Here is a 15683-nt window from a genome sequence, read left to right on the forward strand (position 1 = left end):
TTTTTCATATAATTTATAAGAAGTCAAACACACACAGAAAAGCAGCTTTGTTACTTCAAAGATAAAGTGTAATTTAATTTACCAGCATCTTTAATCAATATAGCATTGGTATCCTCCACATTGGCAGATCCTACAAGACAAAGTTAAAATAAGGAAAAAAGCATAACTAAAACAAAGAACACAAGTAACTTTGCACTTACGCACTTTAAATATGCTGTGAATTAAGACTAATTCACTGTTTTTGTTTTATTTACAAGTTCAGTTATTTCAGTTTTGATACTTTCTTCAGTGACTATACTAAAATCAAACCTCTGCTTTCAGATCCTGTTTTTGACTGACTTCTTCAGAGACGAAGATTTTTAACAGCAACATGCAAATACGTCCGAAACGTGTTTTCTAAATGAACAAACTCAAAATCTGCAAATTGCTGAAGACTGTTGACTGCATGGTACCATTTACGACAGAGTCTTAGACCTAGTTCCTATACACTTTATATACAAGTGCATGCATAATTACAATGTATAAGTAAAGATTTTCCAAAATTTTAAGAACTAGTGAATTCTTAATATCATCTGGTATATTAACAGTAACTCTCAGGTTGCAGACTTCCAGAAATGGCTACTACTAGGGGCTTCAGGAGTGAAAAAAAAGAAAAGTGTATGCATACCTTTTATCATGGAAGAATTTACTTCCATAATTCTTGGAAAACTAACTAACCTTTTACCATTCCCAGCATCACAGCACAGCACGCCGTCCTTCCGTACACATTTTATGGAAAGATTCTATGAAGTTCGAAACTAGTCTCAGAAAATGAGTACTTATTTCTATTTAATAGAATCTACTGATCCATTCCGGTAAGTTCAAACATAAAATAGAATATTTTAGGTAAGATGCAACCTGGGCAAACAACCTAGACTGAAACAACAGTGAAAACTAAGTGGCAGCTACCACTAATTAAGTTTTACGGCCACTATAAAACTTCATTTGGGGATGAAGAACCATAGAATAGAATTGGAAAAAAACTTGAACCACTCAGTCTACGAACACTTCAGTATTCATGAAGAAACCTATCCAATTTTTTAAGCAGATTCTTCAGATTTGGAAAGTTCTGTAGACAATCTAGAATGACAGCATGACTTGAACTTTCTCCTTTAAAGTTTTTTTCCCCAGGATATTTTCAGACACGGCAGAATTACCATAAACTACCCTGAAACATTTAAACAGGAAGTTCCCAGCAAAAAGCAACCTACAGAATTTATGAAGCTTGTTGACCATCCTCAAGAAAGCCTGAAACCTCCTGAGAGTAAAAATGCCCCAATCTTTGCCAGTCATCTAACCTACTTACGATGAAAATTAAAGAATACTTAGGATTTGCTCTTCCTAGATAGACATGTCATTTTCGCTATGGTAGGTTTAGAAATAGTTTTAAAATATTAACATGACCTTTCAAAAATACAGAGTGAATGCCCTATATAAAATTAGGTATCACAAGGTAAAATTGTTCAACAATTGACAAAAGCAAGTGTAAAGAATTCTACATTTTACAGTTCCTTTATTATTTAAATGACTTACCTTGTAGACTGTGAACCATTTCTAAAACCACAGGGGCAAGAGTCTGGTTATATTCATGGAAAATATCAATAAAAAGAACTTCCGTGCATGGCTGAAAAATTAACAGATCTGCTTTAGAATCTATTACAACAAAGGCAATTAAAGTTTTAGCATAAGATGTATTTCAAGTGCTGAATAATTTAGAATGCAGTATACTGTAGCAAAATTAGTATTATATGAAATACCAGTCTTACTACTATACAGTATGCTTAACTTTTGCTAGTTTGACGGCTGTATCTGTATCACCCAGTTCTATGGTAGAACAATGGATCTGAGGAGTGAAATAGCTTGTGTTGAGGACCCAGTGACCAGACTATAACTTTGTCATGGTTTCGTTTTGGATTAGCTTTAGCTGAGATATCTGGACAGAATACTCATCTGTGCTTGGAACACAACAGATGTACAGGTTTGGGGTTTTTAGTTTTAACGTGGAAGCAACCCAGCAAATAAACTTTGAGATCTCTATGTGAAGCAAACCACAGCAATGATAACTAGGAGATTCACTACGACAGCATACTTTTGATATGGTATGAAATAAAATGCTAATATAGATGCATCTGAAACTTTCTCCATTCATCACGTCTACTAACAAAGTCATAAGTGATAATACCAGTTACCAGTTTAAAGAAGAGACAACTTTCAGTGGGTTTAATCACTAGATACTAGACAATACAAATGCTGAAGCAAACTCCTTTACCCTCCCTCCTAAAATATGAAGTGCATAGTTTCCAGTGTATTTCAGCATGTTTGACCATTGATAAAGGAAAAAAGTTAATTTACAGTTAAGGAAATTTCATTAGAATTAGTAAAGATTTTTTTTAAAAGCACAATCTTATCTTTCTACCAAGCATCGTCTCTCATTACAAGAATATTAAGAAATGCAGCCAGAAATGTTGAAAGGTTTTCTTTCAAACTGAAACACTTACCCTGAGACTGTACTTCCACGAATCTCCTCCTGTCTCTTCTACAGCTATTATTCCACAAAGGAAAAAAAAAAACCCAAAACATTATTTCAACTATGTTTCAAATAGACTTTATTATTTAGACATGTCTGTATCACAGACTACTAAGAAACCTCGTGTTATGAAAATGATCTCTACAGGGCATGTTCATGCATGTAACAAATCTACCAAAAATAAAATAGTCAATAGTGCAATAAGCAATTTTTAGAGACAATGAGGGTATGCAACTCTTATACCATAACTAAATAAACTGCAACCAACTATACAACACGTTTCTTACTGAAGCCTTCTGGATCCTCTTCCCACATGGTTAATTCTTCTTTTGTCAGCAGGAAGTAGTGAGTGACTAATCTCCTACATATTTCCATTAATGTTGGGTATGTGAAAAACGCCATCTTTATCTTATGTGCTTCAAGAGTTTCAGGACTGCTATCTGAAGTAAAAATAGAAAATTCCAAATTACAATTAAATGGCTTAAAGATCAAATGCTAGTCTATTAAAATTAGAAAGAAATCAATAGATAAGAAAGGGAAGAAAAACACCCAACAAAACAAAACATTTTCATGTCAGACTTTCGTAACAGACTTTCTGGTGGTACTTTAAGCTCCAAAACGAATTTACTTTTAAGGGAGTTTTGTAACAGCACAATTAGACTGAAGGGTCATTAGGGCTTCAAAAGTATTGATAATGCTTTTCAGCTAACATGTAGATGAAAAACTGTTTACCTGTTGCTTTTGGCATTACTTTTTTTTTTTAATTTAGCATTACTGAACTTAAACACACAAAACTCAGTTTCATTTATACCTATTTCAGAAAGTGTACCCAAACACAATCTTAAAAAAATTTTTTTTTTTTTTTTTTTTTTTTTTTTTTCTTGGTAAGAGTTAATACTGGTCAAAGACAGCAGCAGTAAAACCAAATACTGTGTGCTACAGAACCAACACAAACACTGTATATCTGTCTAATTAAGAAAAATAAATTTTCCCTTTTTTTTTTTTTTTTTTAATCATCCAGTTCTCAGATAGTCAAATGCTACAGTTTTTATCAGATGTGCTATCTTCTTCTGGCCTCAAGTTACCACATTTCTATTTCAAAAACTCAAATACAGCTATGAAATACTGCAAGTAGAAATTTCTATTAATGATCATTGGATTTAGGACACTAACGTATTATAAAATTATGGATTAACACTGAAATACCTCAATATTTTGAAGAATTTTAAATGCTGGGTTTGTACAATCTGACACATATCAGGATACTCATGAAACCTTTTTTTCCCCCTCATCTTATCATTGCCAAATGTCAAACTAAGGCGGAATGTTGTAGGGCTTGGTTTTTTTTTTTTAATATAGTTGAATTCTACTTTTCATTACGTGTGCATACAGCAGTGTATGAAGATTGAGAATGAAACACAGTTCTACGAAACAGAACATCTGAATTCTTTTATATTCAACTGCATGTCAAATTCACTGTCTTTCAGAGTAGTGGTATTAGTTAATTACAGCAAACGCTCCGTTTTACCAAACAGTTCTCAAGGGAAAGATGCATCAAAACATTTGATGAAAATAAACAAAATTCTATACCTCAATACTTCTTAAAATTAGTTCAATAAAAACTAAAATCAACAGACTTCTTGTGTATTTAGAATTACTTTAGCAAGTCAATGTTTACATACATTAATACTTTTACCATCACAATAAGAATTACTGATGTAGAGACAGCAGCATACATTACTAACTATTAAAACAAAGTGCTTCAAAAGAATGTTTTAAAAGAAGTTTACAGCTGGGAGCAACTAACAATGTTTATCAAGATACAAAAAGTTTTTTCAGTAAATAGCCGCAGTACCTTCAATATTTTTGGATGGCTTGTATGCGTAATTTTTTACGATCATCTTTATGAGATTCATGCATTGTACAATAAACTGCTCAAATACAATTCCTTCACCAGCCTCCGTGAAAACATAGCTTACAGCAAACTCCAGTGACCTCTGAATCAAAGAGGTGAATGAAAAAGGATGTTGATCCAGGAAGTCCAAAAGCTAAAAATTAAGGAAGTAGAGAAGCAAGAAAGAAATCAATCACTTTTTGTGCAAGTCTCAAATGCTTTCATAAACTAGCTATCAAAAGCAAGTGCCAATTTACATAAAAATCTGGAAAAGAAAACTAAACACAGACAGGAAATTAGGAAGGTATTAGGAAGATCAATGGTTAATGAAGCATTAGTTTGCCCTGAAATCCTTGATTCATTTTCAAAATTACCTTTTTTAAGGAACAATACCTATTTTCAACTAGACCAGCTTGCTAGCAACACAGCACATAAAACATATCGACCACACTTAAAACCCTGGATATTTTAGTAGATAGTTCAACCCTATGTGAATTACTGTTAAGTAGAAGAGGCACAAGGGAACTGACTTCTTATTCCTTTTTCTCCCCCCTCAGCTGCAATACTAGCGCTTGCTTCTTCAGCTCAGCTTCTCCAATGAGAGATCTAGAATATATCAGTCAATTCCCTTTATCACCTCTATTTTGCAAAAATGTCTACAACTAAATTCTTGCATCTGAATTTCTACACGTAGTAAATTATCTATTAAAGCACATTTTCAGGTCTATCAAAAAAGATGCATATGCCTCACACACTTTGCCTATTAGTTCAAAGTAAGAAGTATTATGATGAAGACCAAAAATGTCGGATCAGAGCTCAATAGTGGTAAAGCAGTCAGGTGCCTCCCACATCATATAATTAGGCTGAATATTTAAATAACATCCATGGCCCCAAAATAGAATCTGAAAACAATGGGAATTCTGTACATTTCATATCTTTTAAAAACAGAGCAAGTAACAATGCTAAAATTACCTTCTGATAATATATGAAATTTAATGGTTGCAGGGAATTAGCCAACAACGCCAAATGCACTAGATAATACAACTGTCACAGAGAGTAGGAGAGCTTTTTTGTTAATTTTCTTTCAATAAACTAAAAGTGGCCAGTTACCTAGTAAAACTTATAGAGTCTTAGAAATAGTAATCTAACTGCTTATAAATAGGATGAAAAGTTTCTCTCTATTCATTAATGCTGATAGCAATGTTTAAGCAGAACTTCCAAAATTCTTTTTTGAGCAAAATCCTAGCTAAATAATTTACTTATGGAATTCATTTAATTTTGTTTGAGCTAAGGAAATGTATTCTTCACACCAACTTCTGTCAACATAAATAGACACCCTTTTTTTTAAAAAAACAAACAAACAACTCAAAAATACATTTCGTAACAATGAAGTTTTAAATTGCAGTACCTTCCATTTCTTTAAAAGATTTGAAACCTATCTGCTTTAAGACATATACATATCTGAATGGAGACTGCTCCTCCAGAATGGTAAACTATTCAGTAACTGAATGAAAAATTTACTTACCACTTTAGTGAACAAAATTATAGTCTTTTCTACACGATCTCGGCATACGTTTTCTGCTCTTATACTTTTACCTGGTAAATCAGATATTTAACAACTGTAATTTTTTCAGACTTTTCTTTCTGGATAGCTAAGCTTTATAAAATTAACACTGGAGGAAAACTTCTTTCTTTGCAGTTCAGGGATTACAGTAACCAGAAAAAAGTTCTACAGCAGAATAAATTCAAAGTCAAATTCAAGGTAATGAGTACTGGGGGGAAAAAAAAGTCTTTAACCACTTATCTCAGCTGTATTGAAATTCACTGTTACTGATCACAATAAAACAATTGGGACATCATTACAGACAACTCAATGATAAAAAACCAAATAAAATAATGCAAGCAAATGTTATCATCGACAAGAAGTCAAAAAACATTGACAAGATAAAAATTTCCCTTTATTAAAACTATGGTATATCCTTATTACATAATACCATGTGCTTTTCTAAAAACTCCACCTTAAAAAAAAATAATTGATTATAGGTACTGGAAAACATTCTGAATTTACAAAAAAAAAAAAAAAAAAAAAAAACCAAAAAACACACACGGATAAAGCTTTTGTAAAAAAAGAAAAAAAGAGCAATAATGAATACATACAGGAAAACCCCATGATTTAATTCATGTGCACACTAGTCTTGTAAGGTAGTCATGCCTGCTTTTGTAAAACAACATATTGATTAGAAAAGTGGAAGTGGGGAGGCTCAGCTCAGTTCTTATCTTTGGACATTCAAACCCTACAGTCCTCATGTTCTGTGGGACTAAGATAACCACCAAGCTTCAGACGGGATGGCTTCCAATTCAGTCCATTAAGGCTAGGCAACTATCTTGCCAAAAATGGAAGGGCCGGAAAGAGTGTGACTATAATGTAGTAGAGAGGCAAACACATGCATGCAAGGAAGCCCACAGTTTCGAAGATTAAAAAAGGTATTTTACTCTGGCACTGAACACGGTAGCACTCTTCATCTTTTTCAGAAATGAGGCTCGGAGCTCAGATCAGCCCCTCTCAGCTAAATAGAGGCTCCTGAGACAAGTACCTTCATTTATACATATTAAAAAAAAAAAAAACAAACCTACTCAGTTTAGACATCTATTCTCAGGAAAAGTGTTGTTGAAGCCTAAAAGAATGACTTGACAGGCTTCAAATGAACAAATAGCTCACACCAGGTCTACTACAACTAAACAAGCAAGCAAACAGGAGTGAGTTCAGATGCAACACTGCCAAACATCTCCTTTTTGCCTGCTCCAGCTAACTCCCCTGAAAAAGCACTAACACTCGCTAACTATGCTTATATTTGTGTTGACTGTGTTAACGTATGCTTGCTTGTCTCAGACTACTACTCTTGCAGTTATAAATTACATACAGAGGAATGTGGTCTTTATTTCCCATTTGACGTACTAAAATATATGGCAAACTCCAGGAAAAAAGAAAACGTAAAACTCTCCGTAAGAAAAAAAACCTCAAAATTACCTGCTTTTTAGTAGCATCTACTTTTTTTTTTTTTGATTGGCGGTATCACACCAAGTATAACTTTGGTGAGATTTTAGTCTGTTGCTATAAAAGGACATGTTTTACTTAAGTCTGACAGTTCTAGCAGCATTTAAAGTAATAGCTTTGCACATATAAAAAATACCTTCCACCTAAATTATTACTGATGATGTAATAAACCATATTATGTTTTCAACCAGCTCCTAATATTTAACAACCAATAGAAGGAAGAATATCCAGGCACTTACTACACTCCAGAAATTGTTTTAGCCGTTCAAATACTGCATGTAGAAAGGCCTGTAAAATATAGAAGTATGTGTCTTTTAAAAATGAAGCTTCATTTGCACTGTATTACGAAAAGAAAGTTGAGTCAAACTGAAGTCAGTTCAGATGTGTTACTACCTCAGACATCACCTGATCATTTTTAACTAAATAATTGATTATCTGGGACAAACAATTTCCTCATGAAACAAATAATTAGCTAGTTAGCAGACCGTATATATGAACCAAACCAAAGTTATTAGTATGAGACAATCTCCAAAGCTCTCCAATAGGGGGAAGTAGAGGTTAATATATGCTTTACAATCTGCTTATCCAGTTATATCTTGTTTTCAACTTCCTGGTTTAGGTCATAGGCACCCAAGTCTTCCAGCAAAGTAGGCCGTGTTTGGAGTTAAGACAGGTGCTTGGGTTTCTTCCTTGTTTCTCCCCTTCCCCCCAGTACAGTCTACATACCACAGGCTTTCATCTCAATCACAAATACTGTGTCAATAGAATTTGATAGGACAAATATGCCATTACATTCATCATTACATGAAAGCATCCTCTTCAAATTATGGGGGAGAATACATATAAGATATCTTTCAGTAGGCAACACGGTGTCACTATCATGTGACGTGTAAATTGGAAAGGGTACACTTTCTTTTTTAAACATCACGCCATTGGCGTCACAGTATTTAGGATCTAACAGTTCTTAAGCGATGGGAGGACAACTTTTGAGAGCGTGCTGCTTGATCTTCCTTTACGGAACACAAATGTGTGCATTTCAATGATTCTTAAAAATAACAACATCCAAAATCATCACAAAGGATTTCTAATCTAGAATTAGAAAGAGATATATGTCACTTACCATCACCTCTGCATTCCAGTGAGGTTCTACAAACCCATGGACAGTCAGTTTACGAAGCACTAAGGAAAAAAAAAAAAATTACTTGTATAAATATTTCTCAGCCCTTGTTCCAACAGATTTCAGAACATGACTACAATTACAGTTGCTGTGCCTTTCTTCCAATTCTCTGTATTAAAAAATACATTTCTTTTTGGGCCTTTGGGCCTCAACCACACCTAACATGAATCTAATCTTCCTGAAATTACTTTAATATTCAATATATTATGTGTAAAATAAGAGGACTCCAAGAATTACTGACTCAAGTAGAATTACGCAAAAGCTGTAGGAATTCAACCTCTGAAACGGCCTCCAGCAGAAAAAGAGGCAAGTATAGTCAGGTAGGGTCTATAAGCCGTCATATGAATTTTCTCAGGTTTACTCTTGCCAGTAACCCAGAAAAGCCACATGCTGCACCTTCTGAAACAATTCAGTAAAGGCATCACCTACACTGCAAGCACTGCACACAAACATCTCAATTTTTCAAAGCAGCAATGTATGGTAAGGATATGTATTCACCTCACTGATAAGTACTTGAGCATCAACCTAAATCTAAACTCACTGCTAAGAATACCTCTTCACTGAATACAAGGTGAACTTAACAAAATTCATTGCAAAGCTTCTTAAGTGCCTAAGGATAGACAACAAGCCTAAATTACAGCACACATAAAGCATCCTGTTATGCCTTTCACTTTCTCACCTCCCAGACTTCTCACAACATGCATATCAGAATGGTACATACTGAGAAACAGGATTACCTTCTCCCCCTTCCATGTGAACAATCCTTCTGGCCTTGCTAAAGGTACACGTAAAATAATGTCTACGTACTTTTCCCAAAGGGCATGGCTTTGTTAGAGAATATAAATTCTTTACCAAAGAAATCCTACTCATTCACTGTCAAGAAACTTATTTGATCCTTATATTTAATACGATTCTATATTATTACCTTTCAATGACAACAAGGTTCTTTCTAGAGAATTTGTGGCTCCAGCTTCATCCCCTGTACAAATTTGCTGGAGGAATGTATCTGTATGATGATTCCACAAGGAACACGCAAAACTATAAATGCCTGATGTAAGCTGCAAAAGGAAGAAAAACCAACAATATATTTGATTTTCTGAATATGGCTATAGCATAGTAGATTCCTACATTTTAAAGGCCAGTTTGATTGTTAAATTATTTAATCCATCTTCTTGTATATCATGGCCACAGTGCTTCACTTGCTTCTTTTCTACTGATCCAAAGACATTTTGGAGAAAAATATCTTGTCTTAATTTGAACACAGACTCACCTGCTTCTCTGACTACTTGGTCTATGACTCTAGCACCTTAATGACAACTATCTAGGCCTCCTTTCTTATCTCACTTTCATTAAATACAGCCACAGGTCTACAATATTGTATGAGGTTTCCTCACCACGTCCTCTCCCATGAGACTTGAAACTGTGTGTCTTACAGCATAGTTGATATCTGAATCAACTTAGTCTGGGACACAGTTAGCAGTTACATGCCTATCTCTACTAAACATAATATCAAACAATGCCTACACTGGAACTAACTTTATTTTGTTGATAGCTCCAAACCCTGACTTTTTGCCTCAAAGTATTTAAAATGACAAGTAGTTTCTACTTGTACAGAATGACAAGTAGTTTCTAATCAGCAAGCAGTGAACAAATCTTAAACTTGATTCACATTACAGTTTCCAAACAGTGCTTACCTGATAAAGATATCTGAAGTATAAACAGAAGGTAAAGAATTTCTCATTCAGTTATAGTAGCACTTGACAGCTTTGTAGTTAAGGAAGAAACTGCACATAGTCTGCTACATGTTACATCAATGGAATCAAAAGCACATGACCTGTTTATTTGGTTCCTTTGCGTAAAGGTGAGAGAGTAGAAACTCTTGATAATTATTTAATGATGTGTTCATGGAGTTGTAAAAACACATCACTGAATAATTATCAATAGTTTCAACCTATATGCGTTTTGGGTGTTGACTTTCGGTATTGGGGATGTCTCTTTTAAACAGAATAATCGTAATAGTAAGCAGTAACAACTTACAGTTAACAAGAAGAATCTCACAACAGCACAAAAAAAACCCCACAACAAACAACAAATAGACAATTCAAAGCAGCAATAATAGTCCTAATAAGAGAATATACTCTTGATAAATCATTTGTTTGTTAATCAGTGTACTTTAGTACTAAGAAAATTTAAAACAATAATTGCTTTATTAACAAATGGGGGGCATCCAAACTTCTCTGGGCAACCTCTTCCAGTATTTCACTGCCTTCATGGTGAAGAATCTTTTCCTAATATCTAATCTAAACCTACCCCTGTCAGCTTAAAGCCATTCCATTTCTCCTGTCCCTACATTCCTTTGTAAAAAGTCCCTCTCCAGATTTCTTTTAGGCCCCCTTTAGGGACCAGCAGCTGCTCTAAGGTCTCCCTGGAGCCTTCTCTTCTCCAGGCTGAACAACCCCACCTCTCTCAGCCTGCCTTCATAGGAGAGGTGCTCCAGCCCTCTGAGCATCTCTGTGGCCTCCTCCGGACTCTCCAACAAGTCCATGCCCCTCTTGTGTTGTGGGCCCCACAGCTGAATGCAGTGCTGCAGATGGGGTCTCAAAAGAGTTAAGTAGAAGGGGAGAATACCCTCCCTCGACCTGCTGGCCACATTCATTTTGATGCAGCCCAGCACACGGTTGGCTTTCTGGGCTGCAGGCACACACTGCTGGGTCATGTTGAGCTTCTCAGCAATCAACACCAAGTCCTTTTCCACAGGGCTGTTCTCAGTCTTCTCAATCCTTTCTCTGGCCAGCCTGTAGCTGTGCCTGGGATTACCCTGACCCAGTGCAGGACCTTGCCCTTGGCCTTGTTGAACTTCATGAAGTTGGCACTGGCTCACCTCTTGAGCCTGCCAAGGTCCCTCTGGATGGCATCCTTTCCCTCCAGCGTATCAACCAAACCACACAGCTTGGTGTCGTTGGCAAACTTGCTGAGGGCGCACTAAATCCCACTGTCCATGTCGCCAACAAAGATGTTGAACAGGATCGGTCCCAACACCGATTCCTGAGGAACATCACTCGTTACCTGTCTTCAGTTAGACATTGAACTCTTGACCACAGCATCTAGAGTGCAACCATTCAGGCAATTCCTTATCCACCACATGGTCCATCCGTCAAATCACATCTCTCCAGCTTAGAGACAAGTGTGTCATGCAGGACAGTGTCAAATACCCTGCACAAGCCCAGGTAGATGACATCAGTCACTCTTCCCTTATCCACCGTCATCACTGCCCCATAATAGAAGGCCACCAAATTTATTAGGCATGATTTTCCCTTAGCGAAGCCATGTTGTCTGTCACCAATCACCCCTTTATTATCCATGTGCCTTCACATAGTTTCCAGGAGGATCTGCTCCATCATTTGCCAGACACTGGGGTGAGACTGACTGGCCTGTAGTTCCCCAAGTCTTCTTTTTTTCCCTTTTTAAAAACGGGGGTTATATTTCCCCTTTTACAGTCAGCAGGAACTTTCCCTGACTGCCAAGATTTCTCAAATATGATGGGTAATTGCTTGGCAAATACATCCGTCGGTTCCCTCAGGACCCGCAGATGCATCTCCTCAGACTCCATGGACTTGTGCACCATCAGGTTCCTTAGATGGTCTCAAACATGATCTTCTCCTACAGCAGGCAGTTCTTCAGTCTCCCAGTCCCTGCCCTTGCCTTCTGCAACTTGGGCAGTGTGACTGGAGCTCTTGCCGCTGAAGACCAAGGCATAAAAGTCATTGAGTACCTCGGCCTTCTCCCTATCTTGGGTGATCAGGTCTCCCATTTCCTTCCAGAGAGGGCCCACATTTTCCCTCATCTTCCTTTTACCCCTACTATACCTATAGAAGTTTTTCTTTTTGCCCTTAGTGTCCTTGCCCAGATTAAGTTCTACCAGGGCTTTAGCTTTACTAATGTGATCTGTGGCTGCTTGGACAAGTTCTTTGTACCCTCCCAGGCTACCCATCCTTGCTTTCACCCTCTGTAGACCTTCTTTTTATGCTGGACTTTGTTCAGAAGCTCCTTGTTCATCCACACAGGTCTCCTGGCATTCCTGCGTGACATCCACTTTGTGGAAATGCATCGCATAAATGAAAACTGTTCATGATGAACAGTAACAGTAAAAGCAAAGATGACAGACCTGTTCAATGCTGGATTACATAGTCTGCTAAGATCATGAGCATTCTCATTCAAGATTCTTTCTTATGACCACATTCCGAAGATTCAGTAATCTCCCAAGCAGCAAAGAAATCAGAACAATCATAAAAACCCTCACTGAAGTTCAACAGAGAGACTAAACTGGATAAGTGTGTATCCAGTAGCAGAGAAGGTACCAAAAACCTTCCTGTCCTTTATAGTAAGACTGTAGAGAAAAGTGCTTCCGGTTTACGATAGAAGTTGTGCAGAACTCCACAGCTTAGACACACACACACAAAAAAAGTAAACTGTGAAAATATAACAGCATTCTTTCAAAAGCAGGGCTAAAAATCAACAGGAAGACTCAAAAGCTTAATGCCCAATTCATTATGGGAAAAAACCCCTCTAACCAATATTTTCAATGATTTGAAGTAAATTCATGATACCACTTCTCCAACATGTGCTATACAGCTCTGTCCTATTATAAAAAAAAAAAAATTAAAAATAATCAAGTCCTAGAGGTTTTAACACACACACAATTTCTTCCTAAGAGTAGTAGTACATTTTTATTAAGGTAGAAAAATAAAACTCACTGGTTTTCCTTTGAAGAGCCACAATCCCCATTTAATTCAAGTCCAGAAAAACAGGCTCAAAGGAAAATAGATGTTTAAAAGCATATTACTGATGGTATATAACCAGATGTTACATTTTTTTTAATTGTACTAGAGCACCCAATTCTACCTTGAAGATAGCTACTGTAGTTATCATAACTGTACTATTCACTGGAAAGATGAAGCTATAAATGAGCTGCATTTACAAGTTAGTGTATCACAATCTGTATGTCAGCTAACATTTTTCTTTTTAAACCTCAGGTAACAGAGCTCAGTAAGGGATCTGTAAGCATGACCTTGTAACCTTCAAGTACCATATTACATGAAAAATTTATCAAGTATTTCCAAAGCTTTACTAAAAAAAAAATAATTATGAAACTGAAATTACTTATCTAAAAGTATCAAGAAAGTTTGCAATATATTACATAAGCTTTTAGAACTTTCAGCTTCAAATGGCTCTGTGCCATAAGATTTTTTTTTTAACTCCAAGAGAAGTCAAATACCACCCAATGGTATTTGTAAATATAAATGCGAATTCCCTTTACCAGAAGCACCAGGAGACAGAAGAAGTAGATTTCAGAGTTGTCCAACTTTGCCATTAGTGAAAAAAAAAAAAAAAAAAAAAACCCAAAAAAATCCTTAAATATGAACACTATAGTGCCAGGTGCTCAGAAAACTGCCTTTTCCTATCTAAAGTTAAAAATAACCTGTGAACATGCACAGGTTCCCAACAGAGTGAAACTGGATGCACTCAAAAAAGTTTCATTCACATCAAATCGGATGATTGAGGAACTTTGGATCCTGAACATATCTACAAGTGAAAAACAACATCTAAGCATAAAAAGCCTGCTTGAAAAGCACACTCATTAAAATGAAATTTAATGACACTGCCTCACAAATCTTAAAGAAAAAAAGAAAAACCAAAAAAAAAGTTAGAAAGCTTTTCTTCTCAGGTCTTCTCACTCTACAAATGAAAGAATACACAAAGAGAATACCATGCTGGAAAAATGGCATTCTACAAGGAAGAAGAATCACACAAACTTAATGAGTTTCTTGGAAACACAAAAATGACTAAATGTAACTCTTTTTGAACCTGATAAGATGGTGGAAATAAAGCAAAAGTACTGTTGGACATGACAACTTTAAAACCAAATACTGGACCTCATGACCTATAAATTCCTTTCTGTCCCTCTATTGGGATGGTATGGATTTGGCTATTTTATGAATGTGGGGCTCTGGGATTCGGTTTTGATTTGGTTCCTATCTCCTTGAGCATTAACTGCATAACCAGGCTGTGTAAGCAGCATCTTGATTTAGGAGAGCTGTAGAAAAGAAGTCATTCTCTTGCTCACGCTTTATTGCTTTGGAATTAATATCTGTGAATATACCAAAACCTGTATTGTTCAATTATCGAGATCATGTATAATGGCCTAATAAATTTCAAAATATAAACAAGTATTTCCTATACAGAGGTTATATTCATCTGTACCTATATATGGCAGAGAGAAAAAACACTTCCTCTACACACGCATCTCATAGCAATGTATCATCGTTTCAGTCCTGTCCTATTACAGGAGTTAGCCTTCCGTGCCTCAGACTCCTGATTAAAATTTCACTTTAATGATTACACAACCAGGAATCTTTCTTCATAGATAAACAGGTAAACCTTCAGAAATAATCTTCATTATCTGTCCTATATTCTTTTCTTTAAAATGGAGGAATAAAATAAAATTTTGAAAATTCAAGTGTAATGTGTTTGGACAAGATGCTTAACTCCCTAAATTCAGTACTACATCATTGCCTAACTCCAAATGGGATCGGAGATGCAACAACCTACAGCCATAGGTAATTCTGTGTTCTCATCAGTGGTTTCTTGCAATGGAGAATGTAAGCTGCATGAGACAAAATTTTCCATTTGTATTCACATATTGCCTTTTAATTAACCTGGAGAAAGAAGTTAATCTGGAACAACCCCGAACACATTCCCACTGATAAAAATAGCCAAAAATAATATTGTATGGAAGCCTTAAAAACAGCATTTCTAAAATATTATAAAACAAGATTATATTGAATTTTGAGTCCAGAGCACACTTCCAAAACCACTGCAAATTTATATATAATCAGATCTGCTGTACAGCATGGTGACATAAGGTTGATATGTAGATACTGTTCTGCAGATGAACATATCTGCTTAACATAAGTTATTATAACAACATTTA

At 35.8% G+C, this 15683-nt stretch overlaps 1 protein-coding gene across 4 annotated transcripts in view; it reads right to left on the bottom strand.

The window, feature by feature from the left end:
• The window catches only part of IPO11 (importin 11), a 94541-nt gene that overhangs the window by 58684 nt on the left and 20174 nt on the right, over window positions 1-15683 (bottom strand). For all 4 annotated transcript variants that reach the window (XM_030512729.1, XM_030512731.1, XM_030512730.1 and 1 more), the window contains 9 exons: window positions 9618-9750; window positions 8636-8694; window positions 7755-7803; window positions 5986-6056; window positions 4422-4614; window positions 2854-3006; window positions 2538-2581; window positions 1573-1663; window positions 83-130 (listed from right to left, as the gene is read on the bottom strand). In XM_030512729.1, coding sequence (XP_030368589.1) covers window positions 83-130; window positions 1573-1663; window positions 2538-2581; window positions 2854-3006; window positions 4422-4614; window positions 5986-6056; window positions 7755-7803; window positions 8636-8694; window positions 9618-9750 — 841 coding nt within the window. The remainder of the gene's footprint in view (window positions 1-82; window positions 131-1572; window positions 1664-2537; window positions 2582-2853; window positions 3007-4421; window positions 4615-5985; window positions 6057-7754; window positions 7804-8635; window positions 8695-9617; window positions 9751-15683) is intronic.

Source organism: Strigops habroptila, chromosome Z (assembly GCF_004027225.2).
Source record: "Strigops habroptila isolate Jane chromosome Z, bStrHab1.2.pri, whole genome shotgun sequence".
NCBI lineage: Eukaryota > Metazoa > Chordata > Aves > Psittaciformes > Psittacidae > Strigops > Strigops habroptila.